Raw genomic sequence first — 24,184 nt, 5'->3', positions numbered from 1 at the left:
ATAGGTAATATCCTAATATATTAATATATGTACTAACCACCATGAGGGAATGACATATTCCGATGATGGTGCAAACTGCTTCCCAACATATTATATCCTTATGGAGTTGATCGAAATGTACGTAAATCTAGAACATAAAATATACAAATTAGGTATAGTATTATACGTGGAGTAGGAAAATTGTTAATGATTATACATTTTTATATACATTAAAAAATGATATTATAATGAATAAAATAAACGTTTTAATAATAAATAAGATAGGTCATCCAGGGCGGATTGGGTATTTAACCACCTTCCCATTGATATGTTTTCCTCTAACAAATGTATTATTTAAATTCGAAAAACTGTAAAAACTTGGTTAAATTTTATACTTAACCCCCCCCCCCCCCCATCATTTAATAATCCTGGCTTCGCCACTGAGGTCATCAGAAACACGCAATGGGAAATAATTAAATAGTTTAAGAAAAACGTGTTTAATATTAAAAACAGATCAATTAATTGTTAGAAGATTCTCGAGGCCTTTGTACAATAATATGTTGTGACTTGTAGACTATGATAAAACATATCGTATATTCGTATCAGTATGGAAATCAATTATTATGCTTCAAAAATATTTTTACCACGGTAGTTCGCAGTATACGCGTTTCACACACGCCACTGACATAAGAAAACCTGTTTCATAGGGGTTCGAAAGGAGAGCAAGTCGGAGAACGTCAACGCGATGCAACGAGGTCATAGGTATATTTTGAGCTTTTATTCTTTGTTGTCACAAGATGACATTCGTCGGGTTTAAAATGTCAAATTTACACGAAACTCGGATCGTTGATAACAGGTTTATAAGAAAAATTTTTTAATATTTTTCAAAGGCCAGCCGATGAACCTAATCATTATGCCATACCCTCCCCCATATTATATAGGTTATTATTTCTATCATCTCCAAATCATGAAAATATAAAAATAGTATAAATTATACTGAAATCATAATCCAGTCTCGTAATATTTATTTTAATATCGACTACATTGTCTGCAACACCAACTAGCTCGTACAGTCATGAACGTGAATCACGTGTTTCTAACGCGTGACCTAGATTTGTACAAGTCGGAAACACAGCATCACTGTATTGGTTCTTGGAAATTGGGACCGTTTCGTTGCGGCCGTTCGTCCTGTGACGTATAATATTATTCGACCCTTAAATACACGAAGGACGAAAACGTGCATTAAAATTTCCGAATATTGCACGATTATGCACGTAAATTCGTAGGATAAACTAATTGAAAATTAACAATGAAATAGATGCCAAGAGAACTTTCATCGCAAAATATTTGTTCAGCAATTTACTATCACATTTAGAGTTTTCTAAATCCCAACGTAATTCATATATACCCATAAGGTTATAACTTTGAAATATTGAACTATATGATGAAAATGAGGTAAAAGCAAAGATACGTGCTGGTGCTATTATATATTTATATGCGACACTGTCACATTTTCCGTCCATACTTGTACTTGAACGTCTTAAATATAAAATCGATTTGCGGCAACCACTCCATGTTCCATTATCGCCAAGTCGTCAGATTCCAATCTTAATTTTTAGGGAGACAAGTAGAAAACTAAGAAACATCTAACTGCAGCATCATAGTTGAATGTGTTTATCCTACAAACACCTGAATTACCACCTTCCCGTAAAACCAAAATAGTTGCAATTTTAGATTATTTTTATGGAACGCCTTGAATTTAATTTAATATAAATAAGCTCTTTTATATTTTGCTACCTAAATGGGTATGTTTATATTGCGTCAAAAAAATTGCAAAACGATCTAAAATATTAAATAATATACGTACCTATCAGAAAAGGATACATATAGTTCACATTTATTCATATGTTAATAATTCAATAAAAAAAGTTAGAAAATGTTTTTTTTTGTAAATATTTATAGCAGGTCTGATATGTTAAGATATTTATTAAGTTTGGAATTTTATTATGTCAGTTAAAACTTTTAAAGCAAGATAACGAATATTAACGCGGACACGTGCGTAACGACTCTCAAATTTGCTTCAGATATGATAACAATTATTTTTGAAATAAAATTTAAATTAAATTAATAATTATAATAGGTACCTAACTAAATAATCTATCTGTAAAAAAAAATGGTATTCGTATAAAGCTTAGTAAGTTGCATAATTAATAAAAATAATTACATAAAAATCCATCCGATATTATAATTTAAGTGTGAAGGCAAACACATTTTTTTTCTGTACATAAGATTTTTTTACAAGTTGTAAGTTGTTTTTATAAATCATAGTTTCCCGTTGGCCAATTATTATTATGTCCATTAACGAGTTACAAAACAGCCAGCTTTCGCGTTCGATATAAATCAACAAAAGCAAACAAAAAAACTAATTTGACGACAAAGGTACATGTTTAAATTTAAAAACCTAAAATAGTACCACAAAATTATAATTTTGTATCAGATGAAATTAAGGTCATCGAACTATTTTATTTTTTTTTACTACAAATTAATGAATTAAAATAAAGAAAACTAAAGTTGAAAAGTTAATACTGTGTTAAAAGCAGTGTAATGAATTTTTTTCTCGAAAAATAAGATACATTTACTATTCAATGTAATTATTAAAATTAATCAAATTAACTTTTTTATAATTAGTATTGTACGACAGGAATTGTTTAGGTGAATGGACATGTTATGTTAATACATAATTTATTTTAAAACTAAATATTTAAAAAATATAATAACGTGAAAAATTTAAAATTTAAAAAAAACAACATGATAAATAATTTTCAATTATTTTTATCAAATTACCTACAAATTTACTTAAGTCGAAGTTTTAATATCAAAATATAATATAGTGAAGTAGGTCTCTATATGTTATAAATACATTTAAATTTTAAATTTTACAAATTATAAATAAATAATAATGCAGATGTTTTTATATAAAAAAAAGTACCTACCTACCTATTAAATTTTAACTTTGAAAAACACAAAATAATTGTTTTTATATAAGTGAAGTATTGCAGAGGTCTATATAACTTGATGGAAAATGTAACAAAAATGAATATAGTTAAATAATTGTTTTTGTTGAGGCTGGTAAAAACTATGTTTATGTTGTTATGAAATATGAAAAAACTTATGACTAATAACTACCAATTCGAGATAATATAAAGAAATTGATGATAAATTTGTATAACATATTATTAAATACTTAATGACTAATATATTTTAAAGGCATTATACATTAATCGTATAATATAATAAATGATTCAATGGTTTGTTCTAAACACAAAAGGCCTTTTTCTTAACAGAGTATTAAAACAAATAGTGCACCTGCCCGGCTGTCCACGATCACGAAGGTCATTGTTACGTAATCATACTAGTTTTCTGTATTATCCTATATTAATAGGTACCTCGTACCTACGTTTTATTAAAAATATATCTAGTCAGTAGTCACATTGAATATAATAACATAGATACATTTTTTCTCAAACACAAGTTGAATAAAATACATACATTTATTTCCATGGACATTTTCTACAAAATATTACATTTTTTTAATTCAAATAAAAATAAAATAAAATAAACAAAAATTGTATTTATTTTATTCATACGCCCTATATCTGTTTAAAACACCTTATCTTTTAAATTTGTAATAAATAATTTATATTACACTCCTAATTATTTTGGGAGAATAATGACGACCAAAAATTCAAACAAGTACATAAAAAATTCAACCGACTTAACCATGCCATTTTTTCTTAGTTCCACTTATATGCTTCTTATACTTATAAAATAGAAAACGAAAATTAATACACGGTAAATTTATGACCATTACATTTTGGTTTAAGTATATATATGAAATCATCCATACATGTAGGTAATGTGACAAATTCAATCGTATTTTAACGTGCGTAACATACCTACAATATAAACAATTTTTTCGTATATGCGCATATTGTTTTAAACCAAACAAGTAATACATATTAATATACATTTTCATTACGTAACATAAAATATCAAACTTTAAACAATTTTAATATATTTAAGGTTAGTACCAAAATAATAATTTTAATATTTTCTTTTCTGGGATTGTGTATTATTTTGATTTATTGTTAAACATTATAGGTTATTAATTATAACATTATATATATATATAAACAAAAACGAATAAAGGTAGATACTATTTAAAATGTACAAAAATAGCTAGATCTCATCCAGAAATTTTTCTAAGTAGTGGGTATGAATAAAATGTGAAATATTTTTTAAAATAAAACAATTTTCCTTTATTTGAGAAGGTGGTGGTTTTTTGGCGGTTACACTTGTATCAGGAATTTCTTATTCCAACATTATCATTATAATATTTATTTTCAACGAAAAATACTTGTTAAGAAAATGAGAGAAACCTATTTTTTTTATATCTTTTCGAGGCAGTATTTATAATTTTGAGTATTATGGAAAATGTATAAAAAGTTTCAAGTTTCAACCTAACCGTTAAAAATGTATGAATATCGTTTCAGAAAACTTCTATAAGTTATTTTTATTGTGTAATAATGAATAACTAGAATCATCCTTGAAATGCGTATTAAGGCGATTTATATAAAAATAATATTAATTCATCTAAATTATAAATTATAAAATCTTTAAAAATGAATAACATGTCACAATATGTGTGGTACAAGAGGGTGCTACACCCGCATGCGATTTCTCTGTATAGCTCTCCATACCAAATTGTACGCTCAACAGATCACGCTTAACTCTGTTAGTTTAAAAATTAGAGCGAATTGACCTTTTATAAAATTTAAAGCTAATATTATTATGTATTGAACATCGTAGGTTTTTTTTAGATTTTAATTTTGAAGCAAGTTATGAGTATTTTAAAATGCACAAACAATTTACAACAATTTTAAAATACTTATAACTTACTTCAAAATTAAAATCTAAATAAAAACCCTATGTGGTTCATTAGATAATATTCTTACTTTTAAATTTGATAAGAAGTCAATTCACTCTAATTCTTAAACTAACAGAGCTAATTGTGATCTGCTGAGCTTACAATTTGCTATATTATGCGTTTGTAAGACAGATAGAATGCATGCGGGTGTATCGCCCTCTTAAAAAAAAATATATTAAGCTATACCACCATCCCAAGATATTTGATATAAATGAATTGCCTATACGCCTATGATTATGATTTATAAATATAATATGATAAATATTATTGATTATTGTTCAAAATAAATAATAACTAATAACATTTTCATAAGCATGATCATCAACCCTAACCTATACAGCTACACACATTGGCGCAACCAGTTTCTTTTAAGAGAGGAGCGGGAGGACTCTTTGTTCTTCATAATTTGATGGTCTGAAAGTTCAACGTTACAAAAATGAAACGTTATCATAATTGAGTTATCGCTTATCATTTTTGTTATCATAAAATTAAACCTCGAATCAAACCAACACAAAATTGTTAGAAGTTGATATTCATCAAATATATTATATACGGACCAAGGTGGCGGGGAGAGGGTGGAAGGTCCGGATCGGCAATTCAAAATTATAATTAGATACATAAAAATAAACTATCACTAAACATACTTCAAATAAGTTTTATGTTTTCATTAATAAATAGGTATCATTCATTATTAGACAAGTTAAGTAATGTATAATTAATGAATGATATTAAAACTTAATTGATCTTAAGAATTCAGTTAGTTTATTTTCAATAGAATGAATGTCTATGAAATAGATACCTAATAGAAAACAATATTACAATAATATGTAATAGGTACATATAACGGTGATATCAATTAAATTAATTTCAATACTAGTAAAAATTAATCTAATATGTAATAAAAATAAATAATATAAATTGTATTCATATACCTAACCTGTTTATGAAATAATAATAAAAATATTTGAGTCAATCATGATAATCAATATTTCTGTTCCTAATATATATATAGGTACCATACATTAAGATATATAATATTAAATCTAATAGTTTACGGTAGTATAAATAAAATTAATTTAAATGGTAAGGTATATTATAATTAAGTAAGGTATATTATTTTCTGTACCTGGTAATAATCTGGTATTATGACTTTTGCTAGATATCTTAAAATTATTTCTATTTTATTGATTAAGTTTTTATTTTATTAAATTCAATGCAAGTACCTATATTAATAAGAATTAGGTAATAATTTACTTAACAATCAAGGTACCTAAGTAATAAGGATAACAGAACAATATTTTATTTAAAATATAAACCTGCATTAATATAACTAAGAACCATTGAATGAATCTAGTGGTTGTTATAAGGGGTGGGTTGGGAAATCCCCCCTGAGACTTGGGGAGGGGGTTGATTCTTTTAATATGTTAGTATAAAAATAATAAAGGATTTATGTTAACTATTAACGGTAAATATTATACAAGTTTTGAATTATAAAAATAATATTACCTCTATATTAGGTAGGTACGTTTGGATAGCCTCTTCCAACAAAACAATTGCTTGGGATTTAATTTTATTCTACCTACAACACTACATTTTCCCATTTTCTCCCAACCCTCATGTTTTTTCAAAACCACTATTGACTTAATCTACCTAAGTCAACAGTACTAAATTATTTTTGGTGTTTAGACGTATCATGTATAGTACACTTAAGTTCTAAATATTAAGTAATTATTAAATAGCAAATATTAAAACTAGGGATTACCTATTATGTTTTATAGAACAAAATATAAAATAATTTTTGAAATTTTAACAGTAATGTATAATTAAAATAATACCTAGACAATGAGACAACTTTTATTGTTGAGCTGGATGCATACAGTGTATTTATTGAAATGTTTTAGAATTATAATTAGTATATAATATAATATTTCAATGAATATAAGTATACATAGTATGAAATACAATAAGGATGGAAGAAATTAAAGGTTTCCATAGAAAATGCTTTACTTTTATACCTAGCTGGAACTTTAAATACCTACCGTTTAATAACAGAATGAAACATTGTGTAGATAAATCGCATTTTAGGCATCAGAACATGTACTTAATAAAAAAAGAAGATACCTATTAGTTTATATTCTCCATGTACAACAATTATTCACCTATCCATCTCTTTTAGCATTAGTAAGTTTAAATAACATTTTGAAAAAAAAGTTAATAATTTTTGTTGTATGTGGGTGTCCTGCAAAGCGGATTTATAGCGCATTTATCCACCACTTTAAATTAGCCATTTCTCATGAGATATATCTTAATATAACATAATTTAATATGTTAGATATAGTATACTTAATATTTAGGTACCAAATACAAAATTTAAATCAATAGGTATCTATTACAAACTAATTACAGATAAAATAAAAGTTTACTACCTTGATAAGTAGAATATTTTCTAATATAATTTTAAAAATGTAGTGACATATAAGTCATAACTCAGAACTCTCCTCATAACTTTATTAACTTCAATAACTTAATACAGTTGAATAGAAGAAAAAAATATAAAAATGAGAAGGTACTAATTATATTATATATTTAATCTGAAAGCATATTTATATAGTTAAATTTTCTTTGTGCTATAATTCATAATTTGCCCACTATCTTTAATAAATAATGTGTATACAACATACTTGGTACTTTGAACTTTAAAACAAACAAACACATAGGCTGTAAAAATAACTGACATTCATCTATAACACAATTCACTAGTTTGTATATGTGATTTATATTGGCTAAGTAGTAATTAAAATAATGCAAAAGAATTATAAAACTAATTAATGTAAATCAAGAGCGTAGAAAGCTGAAGATGGAAGATTATATATTTTGTTGCATAGCAAGACTACCATAAAAAATAATTACTAATATTGTAATAAAAGCAAATTATAAATATTGATATTGAGTTTGCACCTATTTAGCTAAATACAAGTCAAAACCTAATTTAGGTTGGCAATGAGTATGGGAAAGGCACAGTTAACGCAAAAAACATTAATAACTGCGGTGCCAAACAGCAATAGAAAAATTGACAGCAGAAGACTGCTCCAGACAAAAGCTTGGAGAACATCCCTTATAGGTGTCTTACCCCCCTCCCCTCCACCACCACCACCAAACAAATAAACATAAGTAATAAGACAATCATCAATAGACACAACTTTGGAGAAACAAGATTTCTCGTCTCATTGTCCACCGAAATTAAATTTGCAGTAATACACTACCATGAATCATGATAATACAAAGGTAAATACACATTACATCGTTACATTATTGTAAATTACACGAGCGCGCAAGTCCATGTATCCTCGAGGAGACGACCACGAGAGATCACACTGGGGCGCACGCGCGCACGAGTCAAGTGGCGATATACTTGTTTGTGCGATGACGTTAACGCGAATAGAGAACAATTAAATTGCAATCCATTTTTTCGGATAAGGCAAACAAACAAAAAAAACGGCCATCAGCAACCGAAAAGAAAATAATTAAGTCGCTTATAAAAATTGCTAAACATAAGAGTTTTACCTGAAAACCCTCGTCGGGCTGTTCAAGGGGAGCGGAATGTCGTGTGTCAGCTTTGGACCGCACGACCGCCGCACCAACAGCAGCAGCAATGGAATAACAACGACGACGACGTTATCACCATTTTTCGCGCACCGTTATCATCACCGTCGGTCCGAAACCATTGCTAAGTCGCAACTCGCAGCGGACGACGATACGACTTACACGATTGGCGTGGTGCGTCGGGGTCAAGTCCAACTTTCACAGCGGGGTGGTTACTGATTAAGCGACGAACGGTTTATGGGAGGGGTGTCGAAAAAGATCACGTCCTGGGGTGGTTACGCGTCCGAGGGGGTTGTGGGGTCGATGGCACACGGTTCCTTTATCCGGTACGGGACGACGCAGTCGGGGCGTTGAAATCATACGCGGAGGCTGGCGCTCCTCGGCCGTCGCGCGGACGGTACGACGGCGACGAGGGATGGTTTTACGCCGTGCGGGCGACAGTGGCGGCGGTGCAGGCGGACGACAAAACGCCTCGCGGACGGCCGCCGTGGACGTCGGCGTACGTGGACATAACACACGCTCACAAACTCACGCACACGGTACACGTCGTTGTTTAGACTTTCGGACGTCCGCTGTAATAAAATCACCACGTCGGGGGAATACGATGAAAAAAAATTGGAAAAATAAATAAATAAAAAAAATTTTTAAATAAAATAAAGTTTCGCGCACACGCACAGAAACGCACACGCGAACACACACACACACACACAAACACGAACGAGCGCCGCGCGCGCGCAGGGGGAGAGAACGATGTGCAGTATATTATGTGCGGTGCGGAACGGCCGCGCGAACGGGAAACGCGTATATACGAAATAATATATATAATGATACGATGTCGTGTGTGCGAGCACGGGCGGAGAAGTCGGGGCCGCGATACGTGGTGGAGTGCGGCGGCAGCGGCGACGACGACGTCGACGGCGGCGGTGACGGTGCGTGCGTGCATGCTGCATGAAGGGGGCGCGGGCGCGGCGTGCGTGTGTGTGTGTGTGTGTGCGCGCGCGGCCCGAGGTAGGGGAAAGGACCCGCCTTGACGCGTTGGAACACCGACAAACCGACAGCGACGGACGGTACGCCGTACAATAATAATATCATATTATTATATTATTTTATTATAATATTATCATATTATAATATTTTTTATACAAAACGTTCCTGTTATTTCCCCTCCCTATACTATAGACACCCCCTCAAAGCGCTTCGAGTAGAAAAATGTTACGCGCGAGCGTATCTCACGGGTATTTTTTAATTTTTCACGATTGTTCGGGCGCACCGGCTATGCAACAAATTCGTAGCGTTTCGAACCCGACGGGCGGCGGCGCGCGGATCCCGTCCGTCCGGATGGCGATCGGGCGTCCGCAAATATGATCGGTAGTGTGGGCTTCGAATTGCACAACGCGTGTCAAAGTACGAGTGGTGATAGTGCAGGTGATGGAACCGGGAGGGTGGTAGAGTACCGTGTAGAGGAGTTGGTTGGTAGGTGTTATAGTCGGTGTCCGCGAACCCGTCGTATATTGCATTTATATTAAACGTAGTCCGCGTACGCCCCACGGTCTGGTTAACCTTATTTCGATAATTCCGATTTCCTTCTTCCGATCTCGCTGTGGCGACTATACGCATGATGCACGACACGGCGGATACGTTTTCCGGCCAACCGTATCACTCACGCAGTCGGGTGACGCTGAGCGCGCGGTTTGGCAACGTTGCCAGCTGCCGAACTCGCGGCGGAGCCGCGGAGGAGAAGTAGGAAGAGGTTGAGAAAAACGATGATAACATCCCGATCGCGTACATTTTAACGCGTACGAAACAAAAAAATCTGGCTGAAAAAAATGTGTGCGTGTCTGTAATCTGTATACATTCGTTTACCCCGACCCGATAGTATATTGACCATCATGATCTTCTCTAGTATCGTGCATATTGTGCACGATATTAGTTTTGAAACATCTGTGACGTGGGTGGGTATGAGGAGAGATAATAATCGTTCAATTTGTTTCGAACCGTTATTATTTTGAGTGTGAATGGTTGTGATGTGGATCATTTCTGTGCAAAATCATGTCACGCAGTTTTTTTGGAGCTTCACGCGTCATGACGCTCTTACGATTTTTCATTTATACTCGACGGACGGTGTTTAAAAATCGAAAAGTAAAATCACCGATTGGTCGGCGAAAGGAAACTTCTGCAGTTTTGCAGTAAGGCGCGCAACGGTGTAATATAACTGCTACTATATCTACTTATATATTCGAGCAGCGGGCACACCGGTGTACATTGGAAAGCGGCGTCCTACATTTGCCCCCTCCCTTCTATCACCGTCACAAGACAACCTACCCTTTATTCTTAAGGGAAACGTGTTTCCAAACGCAGCACAAATCACGAACCGACCTGGAATAGAAAAGAAAATGTTTGCGAACGTATTTACTGCACGCTGCGTGTGATTTCTGTATAGAGGACCAACAATAATTTATTATAATTGTAGAAGCGGTGAGACATTATTTTCACGATGGCCTCGGAACTGGAGATTAGATAAGCAAACGATTGTGTACAGGGTAACAAAATTAAGGCTTGTATTATACCGATCGTATTTATCCCACAAACAGTACTAGGTTATTTAATAATTTGTTGTACTGATTAAGTGTTCATTCTTATGATGCTCTTCCAATAATATGTATATTGGTAAAATGTAAACGGATCCTTTTTCGTATAATAAGTAACAACATGTGGTTCTAGGGCAAATAAAATCATTATTGAATAGGTATTATATTAACTATAAATCTAAATATTTATTACAAATTCATACAAAAAGTATAAATAATGAGAGCAGATGTAAATATTTTTATTGTGTGTACATCGTATGAATGTATATCGTAATGAAGATAGTTAGAAAATATCACATACCTACATACATGACTGAGAGTACGTCATTGTAAACTCAATAACGTCATAATATAATATATACTCATTATATAAGTTACGTACGTATTACACAATAATAAATAAGATATTTGATTTTAACATTAAGATTTATGAGTTTCCGAGAAGTTGGGTCAACATTAAGTTTTTAAGTAGGTATCTATTATGTATAATTTTACGGTCCATAATGTGTAAAAAAACATAGGTAAGTCAAATCTATGTTTTGGGTTGTTTATGCATCATTATTATTAATTGTGTTAACGCCAAATACTCAAATTAATTATACTTATATTTTCTAGTTAAATATAATATAATATTCACATTGTTATATTTACAATATTACTCTTATGATAATTATGTACCTATATAATATTATAATATACTTATATGGGTTATATTATTAGGTATACTTATTACTTATATCTCAAAAATGTATTATCTTCAAACTGGAATTTTGTTAGACCCTGTAGTCTGTACGTATAACGTCATTACTTATACCAGACATCCAAAGCTATACTAATAGCCAATAGGTATTTAATACGCCACTGTTTAATACCTAGGTATAATTAAAATAACTAACGGAAATAAAAAATTAATTTTAATATATCTACCTGAACATTTTAGTGGACTAGAGTTATCAAATAAAGCTTCAACAACTACATTAATCGGTTGGCCTTAAAATAATGATCTGCATTTTTAAAAATAATAACAAACAAATTTGTATAATTACGAAAACGCGAAAAACGATTTGTTAAATGTTAATATAAAATATAAATAGCTATACAAATTTAATCACTCAAACTTTTTGAAATGTAATTATTATTATTATTATTGTTATTATTAACTATAGTCTAAAACCATATTTTTTAGTTAAGCTCATTACATATTTATGATTAGGAATTTTTACATTTACAGTATAATTTGATTTATTCCTTAATATACCTTTTGTAAATATTTTAAGATTAATGATATCATAGTATCATACATAGATGGCCCTTTTACCAGAACCATCTGCATTATACTTCTCTCCTAAATACAAATACGCTTACTAAGGTAAATAAAAGGTCACGCGTAGACAATTTATCAGCATTTTATCATTGAATGTACAAATTCGTTTAATTTGATAAAAATTATACAGATATACATAAACAATAATCACAATATAATATAACAAAAAAAGAAAACTACAATACTAGATTACTCCAAAGAAAGCTTACTTGTAAAGAAACTACGTCCATAATAGCAGTGTTCGTTACATTAAAAATTAAAATATTGAAGTCTTTTAAAAAAATGATATTCGTTTAACGAATTTGAAACATTCATGGATGACTAACACAAAAATATAAATTAATAAGGTTTATTATTATAACACACAAGCTACGAGGATTATTGGCCATTAGGTCATAAAATAATATGACTTAAATGTTGACATATAATGTTTAATATTAAATGAGATTGAATGATGAACTATTGTCAATTTGTTTGTTTACGAAAAGACCTCGAATTTCAAAGACAATTGATATAATTATTTACATAGTAGATTATAAAATATTGCCAAAATTATAGTTTACAATAAATGTATAATATTATTGTAATTAATAATTAAAATTTAAAATATCATTAACTTAATGTCTGTTAATTAATCAACCTTTATACAATTATATATATAACATATAATGTGTTACCTATAAATGCGTGTATGTGTATTATACACATGAACATATTATATGTATGAACATGAATTGTATAAAACTATAAATGCCGAAGATCTAACACAATGTTTGTGTAGGTAAAGAATTTTTATACGTATGTAACGTAAATGCAACTTTAGAAACTTTGCTCGTTCTATATCTATTTATTAAACCACTCAAATGAAATATTGTAATATGCCCCTTTTCGCAGTTTGGTGTACCTATACATTTTACAGTTGGAATCTGCTAAAACCGAATAAACGATTTTTAAACAATTAAGCGGAATATACATATTTATTACTCAACGAAATCATGACGTATGTTCCATTGAGATCATGTAACACGTACAGAATCCAAAGATATTGTGGTAAAGAAAGTGCATATATAGAAACAAGTTTATACATTTAAAATTAATTTTGATTCATCTTAAATATTTAAATTTTATAAATATTATTTTTAAAGCATTTTAAGCCTATCTCCAAGAAATGTATATAGATAATGGAATATTATATACTATTATACTGTAACAATATTATGCATCCAGAAAGCTCTTATTTTTAATTAACGTGATCAATTAAGATAAGTCTAGATGACAAGCAAGCCAGTAAAACTTTAATTGTAATAATAAAAAAAAAATTAGGGACAGTCGTTGCATTTTTATGTGCCTATCTAATCGACAGACGACGATAGTAAATTAGATTAATTGGTGTGTAGTTTTTAATTATAATCAAATCACAAGTACCTATATGCATTGACAATTATTATTAGTGATAAATATTATTCAATTGAAGTTTGTAGTTAACGAAAATAATAGGTAAGTCGTAAGTATGCCGTATGCCCAAAAGTTTAAATGGATCTATCCACATTAATATATGAGAAATTTTAATTATAACACAACTAATTTTATTTTTTAGTATCAAAATATTTAAAACAATCTGGCGAGTTCATACATTTTTAAAATAAATTACTACAGGTTCATTTAGACATTGTTTTTTTCCGATTATGCGTATTTGTATTTATTCATCTATGAAACTTCGATTCTTTTAATGTTAGTTTTTTTTTTTTTTAATGAGCAACCGTTTGCCTCAAATACGACAGAGAACGTATTATCGATTTATCGATATATTATTATATAAAATTATGAACTAAGTTATACAATTATACTACACAATTTCACTGGAGTTTACGGACTGCATATTAGTAAACTGATATAATATAATATTATGATGATTATTATTCGAACATGAAATGTTCAACAATTCTTAAATGTATGGGTAATTTTCGTGAGTCGAAAGTTAAAAAATACAGTAAAATATGATATTTTCAAAACAATCAGGAAAACAAAAAACAAAAATACGGCAAGACAAATGTTCAAAATTATTCTATTTATACCTTTTATAAACTTACTATAAACATATTTTGTATTTACATAGATTTATTGCAGAAAGTCATTATTGTAACCAACAATAGGTAATATCTTCTTTATAATAATATATAAATATGATTGTATTTATTTTGTTAGTATCCGGTCATCTCGAAAACTGCAGCACTGAACCAATTGGCACCAAATTTCTTTGGACTCAGCGAGTGTTTATAGTTTCATTATTCAATCCATATAAGTATCTATAGCTAGAAAGGTGCATACAGAAATATCGTATTGGCTCATGAAAATCGAATATTTTTAGTTCATATTATAGAGTTGCATTGGTTCATTGGTTACAGAAATAAGAGACTTTCATATAATCTACATAATATATTATAAAAAATTATTATAATTTACATACTCAAAAAATATTCGATAGATTTTGACGAAAATTTCTGATAGTTCTTATAAGTGCCTATCAAGAAAGTGTAGAGTAGTTTATCCAGATTCGAAAATATACCAAGTACTATATCGGATTGTCTATCTGTATCAAATTAGACATTAGTTTACAAAGCGAGGTACACCGACTCCGATTTGCCCGTGAACTGGTAAAATCGAGATACACCTATATAGCGCCGTATTTTATATATTTGCTAATTTTTTCTCAGCCGAAGTCGGGTTATACAGCTAGTCATATTATATAATATATGGGGCATTTTTGAAAAATTAGTTCAACCTGATGGCTGATAGTATACCTACCGGCTACCGTATTATAAAGAGTAATATACATAAATTATCAAATATCGTAGAGGGAAACACACCATCTCCGCTCGAAATTGCACGTACTTCGTATAGGTACAATAATTTATTATTTAAATCTAATTCAACACATCCATTAAGAGAACGTTGCACCTGCATGTGTCTCTCCGTCTTACAAATGTACTACATATAGCAAAAGCTGTTTAGAACCGAGAACGCTACAGTCATAACTAAGAAACTAAAGTTTCACCACATAAAAAGGAGAACTTTGGCTGTGCAATATCGTTTTAATTTTTTTGTTATCAGAACTTCAAAAAAAGTTATTTATGTTTGAAAAACACAAATAATAATGGATTTTGAAACAATAAGAACTTTTGTGTGATTTCAACTGATATCAAAAAAATAAAGACGATATTACAAAGCCAAAGTTCTCTTTAATATGTGGTGAAAATTTCGTTTCTTAGTTATGACTTATGACCGTAGCCTCTCGGTTCTTTCCCGCGCCAAAACGTTTTTACTATGCTGTACGTGTGTAAGACGGAGACAACATAATATGCGGGTGCGACGTCCTCTTAAAATGTACAGTGATAACCTACTCGTTGATGAGGTAAATTTATTAAATAAATACTAACAAATTATGAAATACATAATATATACGAGCAAATATTTAAATGGTTAATTAAGTTAAATGTTAAACAAATTTGATTTAACAATGGTATAGGTTGTTGAGTTAAATAAAGTTTTTTTCTAATTGATATACATAATGTATCGTTATAATTGATGTACCTATACGGGCTAAATATAATAATACATAATAATATGCTCGATAATAGGCATACGTTCTAATCCTAAAACAATGACATATAGTCAGGAGTTTGTTTGGTTTTTTTTTTTTTTTTGGGGGGGGGGGGGGTGTGGATAAGTTGTTATCAAAGGAAAACTTAACTAATTAGGCCTGAATCATATATTTTTGAGTGTTAGCCTAATTTTATGTACCTAGTAAAGACCTGCAAGGGCCGGGCCGGTCTGTACAGCCCGGCCTGTAGTGAAATTGGTCCGGGCCGGGCCCTTGAAATTAAATAAAGGGTTGGACCGGGCTTTTTAAGTATTTTTCTTTGACAGTAAATAATCAAAATTTAAAATAATAATGATAAAACCGACGTTGGCACAGGTAGATACATATAGAGTATACTGTATGGATAGATACTAGATAGTAGATACAACCACAATGAATATAATAATACATTGATTGGTGGGTATAATAAAGCTATTTATATACCATGATAATATTATATTTTTTTTCACAATATTTTTTGGACCAGGCCGGGCTGGGCTTGAGGATAAAATGTATGGACCGGACTAAGCCGAAAATGTACGGCCCTTACAGGTCTTTAGACTACCTAGTTACAATTATAACATAGTCTAAGATCCCTCATATGTAATTATTATTTATTTCTATTAATTAATTTTTAGTTTATATTATTGTGTGTTGACGAATTTTTTAAGATTGTTCAAAAATATAATATAATATAATATATAGGTACAAATGTTGGCGTTGTAATATATATGATATATCTATTTAATATTTGCTTTTATACCCGTTAGAAAAGACGAACAAATATATAAATACTAGTGCTATTCAAGTGTGAATACCAGGTAACAGATTTAAGCGATAACGAGTATCCAACGGTCAGTGGTGTCCAGTGGTGTCAGTCGTAAATAAATACTAATGTTATATAAATAATAAATATAAATATAACATCGTACATAATAATATATATATTAATATACCTACATGGCTACATTATTAAAATTCTTACGTTTACGATTATTTTCTGTTATTATTCTTATTGTTAAAATAAATAACAATATTATAAATTAAAACAAGAGAACAAAAAAATGACTAATTTAGTGAAGTGTGTATTTTTATTACATTAATATTGTTATAGTTTGACTATGGTAGTGTGTAATTCAAAGGTCGATTTCTTGTAGTGCAATTTACTGTAGCGTTATTTGACTGTCGATAGGTATGGGTAATAGGCATAGGTTATTATATGATAAGCGCAAATAATTTTCCAGGAAAGTGTCATTAGAGTCCGGTACAGTTCTGAGCTTCAGCCCCTCCCCAAAATCTCACGCTCTATATTTGCGGCTAAGTACGTCGGTAAAACTATCATGATACATCAGAACAGAATTGAGAGAGCGCTACATACGCATTCATTTTCTTGTTTTAAATAAATTCGTGCACATTTTAAACTATTACCTATATGCCTATATGGCCAAAATTCTAAATTGTATATATTTATAACTAATTTTAAAATTTAAATATCAAAAAAAAGATGATAAAATAATATAATATAAATTATAATATTTAAGTTTGATAATACGTAAAGTTTGCTCTAATATTAAAAACAAAAAAAAACATATTCGACATAGGAACGTAGTAACGTACATTTTGCATGTTATATTGTGATTATTAAGTGTTCGATAGAGGTCCTGGACCTTGGTGGATGCTATTTAGGGATAACAATTATGACAATTTATACCATTCTTAATACTAATCACTCGTAGAAAATGACTATCTGTAAATAAGCGTAGGTAAACGATAACTCATTTGCAACTTTACTATTAAATATCTAAAATTATTTTATACAATAATTTGGTTCTAGTTTTATTTAGACATAATATAAGTTGAACTTCCTATACCATTTTAAAACTCAATTCAAAGATTATCAAATTTTTCACTTTTTTTTAATATAATTTTTTAAAAAGAAAATAAATATTTTCCCGAAATGTTGATGAATTTATGCATAGAAAATGTAAATAACATTTAATTATTAACGATCATTTATAAAGTTTAGATGAGTAGGCAATTTATGGTATTCCTTGGAGCCCTAAAGCCAATAACGTCCCTGGCTCCATTTTAGGGGAGGTAGATTTAAAAATATTATATTTAAAGTTTATAAAAGTTTATGTATGTGTGTCAAAGCTAATTAATATCCACAACTACGAATCACAAAGTATTAACTTTAAAAATATAATAAGTTCCTGAGGCCCCATCATCCGTCTCCCCTCGCAGAAATGTACCCTAGACTACAACTACTTCACTAGTTCACTCTGCTAATTTAAACTTAAAATAGATTAATAAATGATTAACTGTTGGTTCTAAATTTAATTTTTATAAATTCGGTAAATACATATGCCTAATACTTATATATACTTGTATATAGGCAGCCATTTAAATAAATATAAATAATCAGTACCTATAATAATGCGAATTCAAGGAATTTCTCTGTACATTTCATACTAAATTTATGTTTATTGAACATATTGTATAATGTATGTAAAATACTGTAATGCTGGGTTACATAAACAATTTATTAAGTTTAATGGTTCACTAAATATTTAATGAATCAAATCGTGGGCCACTAAATTTTGTTCTAGGAACCATTAGCTCACTATTGATCCATTAAATGTTCTGTGCAACACGGCCTAAGAGTGGTTCACCACACTGTTGTCTGTTAGAATATGATAAAAAAGTTGCATAAATAAGTCATGGAAAAATACGAAAATATAATAATATAATAATACACAGTTTACAGGTAGTTTTTAAAGTTTAGAAATATTTTCCAGACAGTTTATTATGTTAGTTGTTCTTATGAGAATTTAATGTTACAAGAATATTGGACATTTTATAAGAGTCATATTACATCCTTACGCCCTACACCGTTATGTATAAAAACATCCACACTCAATGTATATACATTTTGAAAATTGCCACCTACCTATTCATTTTTACTTATCGTAATATTATATTGAACACAAACACGGTTGAATTTAAGGAAAGTATATATTATGAATTATGATTAAGGATTGTAACAGTGATCAAACTGGCCATAAACATTAAAGTGTTTTGTGTAATTGTGTATTCATTTTTAATAATAATATAAGAAAGTTTTAAAAGTATAAATTTACAAAACTAAATGAGTTCAGCAAAGTTCGGGTATTTTGAATCAAAAAAATAATTAAATAAATATAAAATTAGCTACTAGAAATACGTCGAAGAAGAACATCGAATTAGATAATAATCGAGCGTGGTTTCAAAATCTGGTGTCATCGACAAGCGTAGACATTTTCTCATCGGACTGGTTAGGGAAACTTGTTTTTACATATATACATTCAAACACCGTTGAACATCAACAACAATAATAACGTATTATTTTATAAAATATATATAATATACGGGACAAACAAATTAGAATAACACGTCGGTCTTATATTTATTTTATCTACGGAAACACGTGGGGAAGTAGGCACGGTGAACCCCCCCCCCCCCCCGACGCAGTATAGCAGCAATGAGATGACCTAAATCGTTAGATCGACATAAAGTCGTAGCCGACCATAATAACGCGTATCGGTCGATCGAATGCATGCCGTGGCGCAAAACGAACTCCCGGTCGATCGGTGACGGTGGTGGGTAAGTTTAGCGTCAGCGGAAATACGAAACCTATGGTTAAAGTGGTTACGGCACCCCGTCCGACCATAGTATTTGCGTTGGAACGTCGTGGTCGTGCATTACCATTGATTGTAAATACCTAAGGGAATATGTGTGTGGTAAGTATTTAAAACGAACGGTTAATATACATAAAGTACCGAACATTAACGGAAAACCGCGACGACGGTCGCGAGCAAAAATCGTCCATGTCGCGCTACGGTCACCGCTCGTGGGCACCACCGTGATTGTCACGTAGTAGAAAAAATTATTTCGACGGTCCGACGACACGAGGGACCTAGCTGAATGGCCGATCGTTTAATCCAGTCGCGCAAGTGCGCGACACATAATCATAATAATAATATATAACCTAACAAACGAGTAAATTACAACGACGACGACGATGATAATAATATTAATAGTGTTACATTATTTCGCGCGATTGACGACCGCGACCTTGCCGTCGTGTGTAGTCTTTCTCCTTGACATAGTACCTACTACCTATATACCAGCTATGGTGGCGGACATGGTATGCGCTGCTCGTCGGGCGGACCCGAACGCCAGTGACGATGGCGTGACAATAATCATATCAATGATGTTCGGGGGTATGACGTTGTGATTAAAGTATTAACAGTAAAAAACGAGAAATTTGTAAATTTGTAATTTGTTTTTTTTTGTTACAAACCGTATGTTGTCTATGCACAGAGACGGTGGCGACGGCGACGGCGACGACGACGACGACGACCAAGAGCAAAAATTATTATAATTATAATAGTAAGTCGCTAGATCTAAACTACGGATAACCTTGAAAATCACACTCTGTTATAAAAACATAATACACTTTTCGGTATGCGACACACACACACACACACACACACACATACACACCAACAGCCGGGCGTTCCACCAAAAGTCTTCGAACGGCGGGTATTATAATCATTTGCGTTCGGATCAACGACATGGACAGCGCGAAATGTGGGCGGCGCGCAGCAACGGTTCGCAGTGTTTGTGTTATTCGCGGTACATTTCGCTATCATCGATCCTGCGTGGCAGTAAAATAATATAATTGTGTGCCGTGGACGATAATTGTTATATAAATATATGTGCGTATGTGCATTTATATTTCTCAAATCGGAATACCATTATCGGCGGCGCAATGATAAGCTGCCATACACGGTAGTTTTAGTAGTAGTAGAAGTAGTAGTAGTATTGTAGCCTGTAGTTGTAGTAGTAGTAGTAAAATATAACATTAGTATACCGTCTACGTCGATACGTCATTTGTACATTTTATCCGCACACACACGCACACACATTAAAGTATTTTAACAAAGACTGCGTATTTGGCGTGACGACGTTGCGACGACGAAACGATAGAGTGCGCTGGCCCTTACGAATACGCACCGTCGTCCACCTTGCGTACACGTCGTCATGCCGCCGTCGACGCCGCCGCCACCGCGGTCGACTAAAAATATTGCGTCTAATTGGTTTTTAATCATCGTCGTCGTTGTAAAAGCGCGAAACTTGTTTGCGCGGCCTACTCTGTCGGCGCGCGGTTGTTGAGGCTACCGCGGCCGCGGTGTGTCGGCGGCGCGCGCGCGGGAGTCGGACGAGTTGCGGGACGCTACCGTCGATGTCACCCCGTCAGCGACTTTTGATCTGATGACACATACATGACGAGTCCGAGCGGGACGCGAAAAACATACCGAATATAATAATAGTAAAATAATATAATATTATTATAGACGAGTGGACGACGACGTGCGAGGTGGGTAATCCGATACGACCCCATTCGAACGAGTGAGATGTTCTCGTGTACACACTATACACTATACACGAAGGGGGTGCAGGCAGGGATGGCGTGGAAAACATTCGCGTGTTGTTGTCATTCGCTGTTATTGTTTGACCTATCGTTGTCACTAAGTTAAGTTTTAGACGAGCGGTCGGGTGACAGGTGTCGCCGGACAGATTTCTCCGGCGACAGTGATGTCCAAAAAAAGTAGTTCGCAGCGATCCATCGCCCGATCGCCGAGAAAACTATCAAAATCGTCTCGCAGCCCACGATCCGCAGGGCAAGAGGCGAGAGCAGCGAATACTTTAATATTATATACGCGTGGAATCGGATACTCCCGCAGTCCCGTCGGCCGGGTGAAGTCGATAAAATTACGGACGACGGTGACGTATTCCGATATCCGTCGTAGGTACGCGTTATTATTATTCGCCCGTCGGCCAGGGCGCGGGATATCGGCCGGACATTGTGTCGACTGTCGAGTAACGACGACGACGATTTGGCTGCAGCCGTGGGTGCGTTACTTCGCGGTGTGGGTGCGTAATATTATGTATCGTTCGCGGCGGCGGCGTTGGTGACGTAAGCCTCATCCGCGACGCCCCGACGTAATCTCGGAGCACACTCACGCACGCACTCGTAATATTTATTAAAATGTATTCGCGCATACACGCGCGGTGTGATGAAATAATAATTAATATTCGTGCCCGAACAAACCGAATGTCCGGCGGTGAGGGGTGCAAATCGAAACCGGAGAGGGGCGGAAAATAGAGACGAAAGATAGTGAAAGAGAGAGAGAGAGAAACGAAAAAATCACCGGACACGCTCACTATGGTCACTTCATGTCTACATAATATTATTATTATGATGTATACGAAAACTCGGTAAATACAATTAGGTTATGCAGACTACGGATTCGGACGAACGTTGACATCGTTACATCAATTCCGTTCAAGGTCACGATAAACTGTACTATATACGGCGGGCAGGCACCGACCGCCATCGCCGCCGTCGTCGAAGACTCGGTGTCAACGACACTCGGAAAAGTTTCGATACTATACCCAAAGAGGGATAGTGTGTATACACATTACACACACTCGTAGTCAGTCTAAACTCTAAAGAGCGACCGCCGTGCTGAAGTACATTGTTGTGGTACGAAAACCACACACCACACGAAGCATATATTATATGCATTTAGGGGCATTTATGCGACTTACAAATATGACGAGAGTGAGCGAGCGCGTGTGTAGGTACAGTATAGGTATATCGACCCCGTCGTTGAACTCGGAACCCATACCCACCGCGTTGTAGTCGTAAGGCAGGACGTCACCGACAGTAACCAATAATTTATGCAAAACAAACGATATCAGCGTACAATGTATTATAATATCGATAATAAGTGGTAATGGACAAATATAGCGCAGAGACGAAACTTCAAACCCCCAAACATCGTGGCGGTGACGACGTACTCATTAAACCTTCCGACCCAAAGTTCCCTCCCCCCCTAACAAGTTTAGCGACCACATCATCCAACTCTGACACCACCGCCGCCGATCTACCCTTCGATTTTATTCGGTGCCCCCGCACGCGTAAACCACACTCACTTGGAGTGTGTACACAAGTACGCCGTTGTTATAGGTATTATAGGTACCTACTACCTCCTACTAACGTTGTCGGACATTATACGATATCCGTTTAATAATCGACATCAGTATTATGTAGGTACAATGTACATAATATATTATGTGCATCGTGTACACGTTATTATTATTGTTATGATAATATCATTACTACCGGGATACAACTGTAACGCGTAATGTGTGTATATAATATTAATAAATATTATATTATAATATACTAATATTATGTAGTGTATACCTAGTATATTATTATTATTTGTGTTATACTTACGACAAGCGCGACGACGATGACGACGTGTGCGTTGGGGGGGAGTAAAAAAAAACTGCGCGACGACGACGACCCCCCTGGCGAAAAGTGAGCAGCGTACACACCACGGCTGTCGGTCGACAATGACGTCGAAGTGCCTCAACTCGTTGCTGCGTCGCGCACACAAAAACGTGAGAGCCAGTCGAACAGCAATGGCTTCCCTCACGAGCTCGGGTCGGTGGCGGTGTCGGTGTCGGTGACGACTGGGCGGCGGCGGCTGCGGTGGTGGTGCCGCGGCCGCAGCGGAGGAGGGCGCGCGCGTGTACCGTCCGTGTCAGTCGTCCTCGACAACACCGCAGAGACACCTGTCGGACTGGCCCGGAAGGCCGACCTGGACGACAGATGGCGTTAGAGTAGCAATATCTATTCGTCATCCGGCTACAACACCGATGACTGTACGTGATCGTTGGATGGTGGGTGGTAGGCGGGTCGTTTGTCAACAATTTTATCATGAATAATATTATTATTATATTCCTACGTTTTCAACGCGAATGACCTTAATCATTTTATATCGTCCAAGAAACGAACCCGAAGAATAAATCTTTGTTCATAATATTACTTATATTATACCTATTATTGTATATTTATTTTCATAATAATATATTAATATGACATATTATATTATTTAAGTTTCAGTGTACCTCTATAAATCATAGAACTAATTTATCTTACCAAG

The 24,184-nt window shown here is 33.2% G+C and overlaps 1 protein-coding gene across 6 annotated transcripts in view; it reads right to left on the bottom strand.

Moving 5' to 3' along the window:
* Window positions 1-23,671, bottom strand: part of LOC132951278 (uncharacterized) — a 33,700-nt gene extending 10,029 nt beyond the window's left edge. For 3 of the 6 annotated variants that reach the window (XM_061023075.1, XM_061023078.1, XM_061023079.1), the window contains exons 1-2: window positions 8,531-9,444; window positions 38-127 (exon numbers count right to left, since the gene is read on the bottom strand). In XM_061023075.1, the coding sequence (XP_060879058.1) occupies window positions 38-89 (52 nt within the window). In that variant the 5' untranslated portion in view covers window positions 90-127; window positions 8,531-9,444. Of the gene's footprint in view, window positions 1-37; window positions 128-8,530; window positions 9,446-20,463; window positions 20,483-23,472 lie in introns of those variants that run through there. The other 3 variants (XR_009665321.1, XM_061023076.1, XM_061023077.1) reach the window with 3 other exon arrangements.
* Window positions 23,672-24,184: the final 513 nt, after the last annotated feature.

This window comes from Metopolophium dirhodum, chromosome 8, assembly GCF_019925205.1.
Source record: "Metopolophium dirhodum isolate CAU chromosome 8, ASM1992520v1, whole genome shotgun sequence".
Taxonomy (NCBI): domain Eukaryota; kingdom Metazoa; phylum Arthropoda; class Insecta; order Hemiptera; family Aphididae; genus Metopolophium; species Metopolophium dirhodum.
This window is presented reverse-complemented; position numbering and strand designations above follow the sequence as displayed.